Genomic DNA, 1,378 nt, shown 5'->3' with positions numbered 1-1,378 from the left:
TTCTTGGAGGAGAAGAGGCCGGCCTTGCAGTCGCCCGAGGCCCAGTCGCCTTGCTTGGGGCAGGCGCTGCCGTTGCCGCCGCAGATGGCGCCTTCAATGCAGTAGGTGGCGTCGCCCTCGACGGAGACGTTGGTGCAGGCCGTGGCGTAGGCGGCAGTGGCGAGGATGATGGCGAGCTTCATGGTCGAGTCGGAGGAAATTGCAGAATGAGTCAAGATCGCCCTGCATGCCTTCTAAATTCATTAAATTGCCACGTGCTTTGCAAAACAGGTGGCATTATTGGATTGTTTTGAGCCCGCAGATATACATTTTTCAGTCTAGTGTTGTGGTTGTAGCCGCCGGACCAGTTGGATACTCTACCTGCCATGTGCAGCTGCTCTGGCCAGTGGCACCTTAGATTTATCCTAGGAGCTGCGCTTGGTGGTGGAGGCGCACTGTAAAAGCTCATGCAGCGGTGCCGAGGGCTCGCAGGACGCAGTTAGAAATCTGGTCTTATCCAGTCGTACTGGTAACGTTAGCGCCACTTGCGTACGCTTTCACGACCAGACACAAGACACTTCGACTGACACGAGCTGGATCGGGTGCTTGAAGTACCCTTTTTGAAGCCAGCCAATCAGAGGCGTCCAAACTATTTGAAGAAAATCCAACCGAATCTATCCGTCCGTCGAGCGTCCATACGACGCGGTAAGCTGACGCCGGTGACTGCGGCACAAAAGACATATAAGATCTTAGGCCAGAAGGAGCGAAGTTAGCGTAAAGAGAAATGCGTCCAACGTATCAAACTAGCTTCAATCTAACCAGCGTGGTTCATGGACAAAGTGCAATGTGAGCCTTCCATGCTGCAGGCACTTTGCACTTGCCACGACCACAATCCGGCGACGCAACCCCCCGCACTTTTTACACGCAGCCAGCAGCCAATTGGCGTGCACCAAGTAAGGACCATCTGCCATCGACGATGAGAATCCACTTTGCAGCTCACTTTGCGCATACGTCCCATGCACAACCTCCACATACAATGCTCCAGTAAGTAGTACATACCATGCAAATTCACAACACGACAGTTCGGTCAATGCGCCATCTTGGACTCATTCTGCAATTTCCTCCGCCTCGACCATGAAGCTCGCCATCATCCTCGCCACTGCCGCCTACGCCACGGCCTGCACCAACGTCTCCGTCGAGGGCGACGCCACCTACTGCATTGAAGGCGCCATCTGCGGCGGCAACGGCAGCGCCTGCCCCAAGCAAGGCGACTGGGCCTCGGGCGACTGCAAGGCCGGCCTCTTCTCCTCCAAGAACGGCTGGTGCCAGGCCCCCGAGTCGGCCGTCTGCTTGACGCTCAAGACGGGCGCTCGCGGCTGTGTGTACCCGTCGAAGGGGC

General features: G+C 56.5%; 1 protein-coding gene across 1 annotated transcript; it reads left to right on the top strand.

The window, feature by feature from the left end:
• Positions 1-1,067: 1,067 nt before the first annotated feature.
• Positions 1,068-1,378, top strand: SDRG_17431 (hypothetical protein; the record flags this gene model as incomplete). Its single annotated transcript, XM_008623673.1, has 1 exon — positions 1,068-1,378. A coding segment is annotated over exon 1 (265 nt), but the record flags the coding sequence as incomplete, so codon positions are not given.

The sequence above is a fragment of the Saprolegnia diclina genome (assembly GCF_000281045.1).
Source record: "Saprolegnia diclina VS20 unplaced genomic scaffold supercont1.368, whole genome shotgun sequence".
NCBI classification, from domain to species: domain Eukaryota; phylum Oomycota; class Saprolegniomycetes; order Saprolegniales; family Saprolegniaceae; genus Saprolegnia; species Saprolegnia diclina.
Note: the sequence above shows the minus strand (reverse complement) of the source record. Positions and strands in the feature narration are given on the sequence as shown.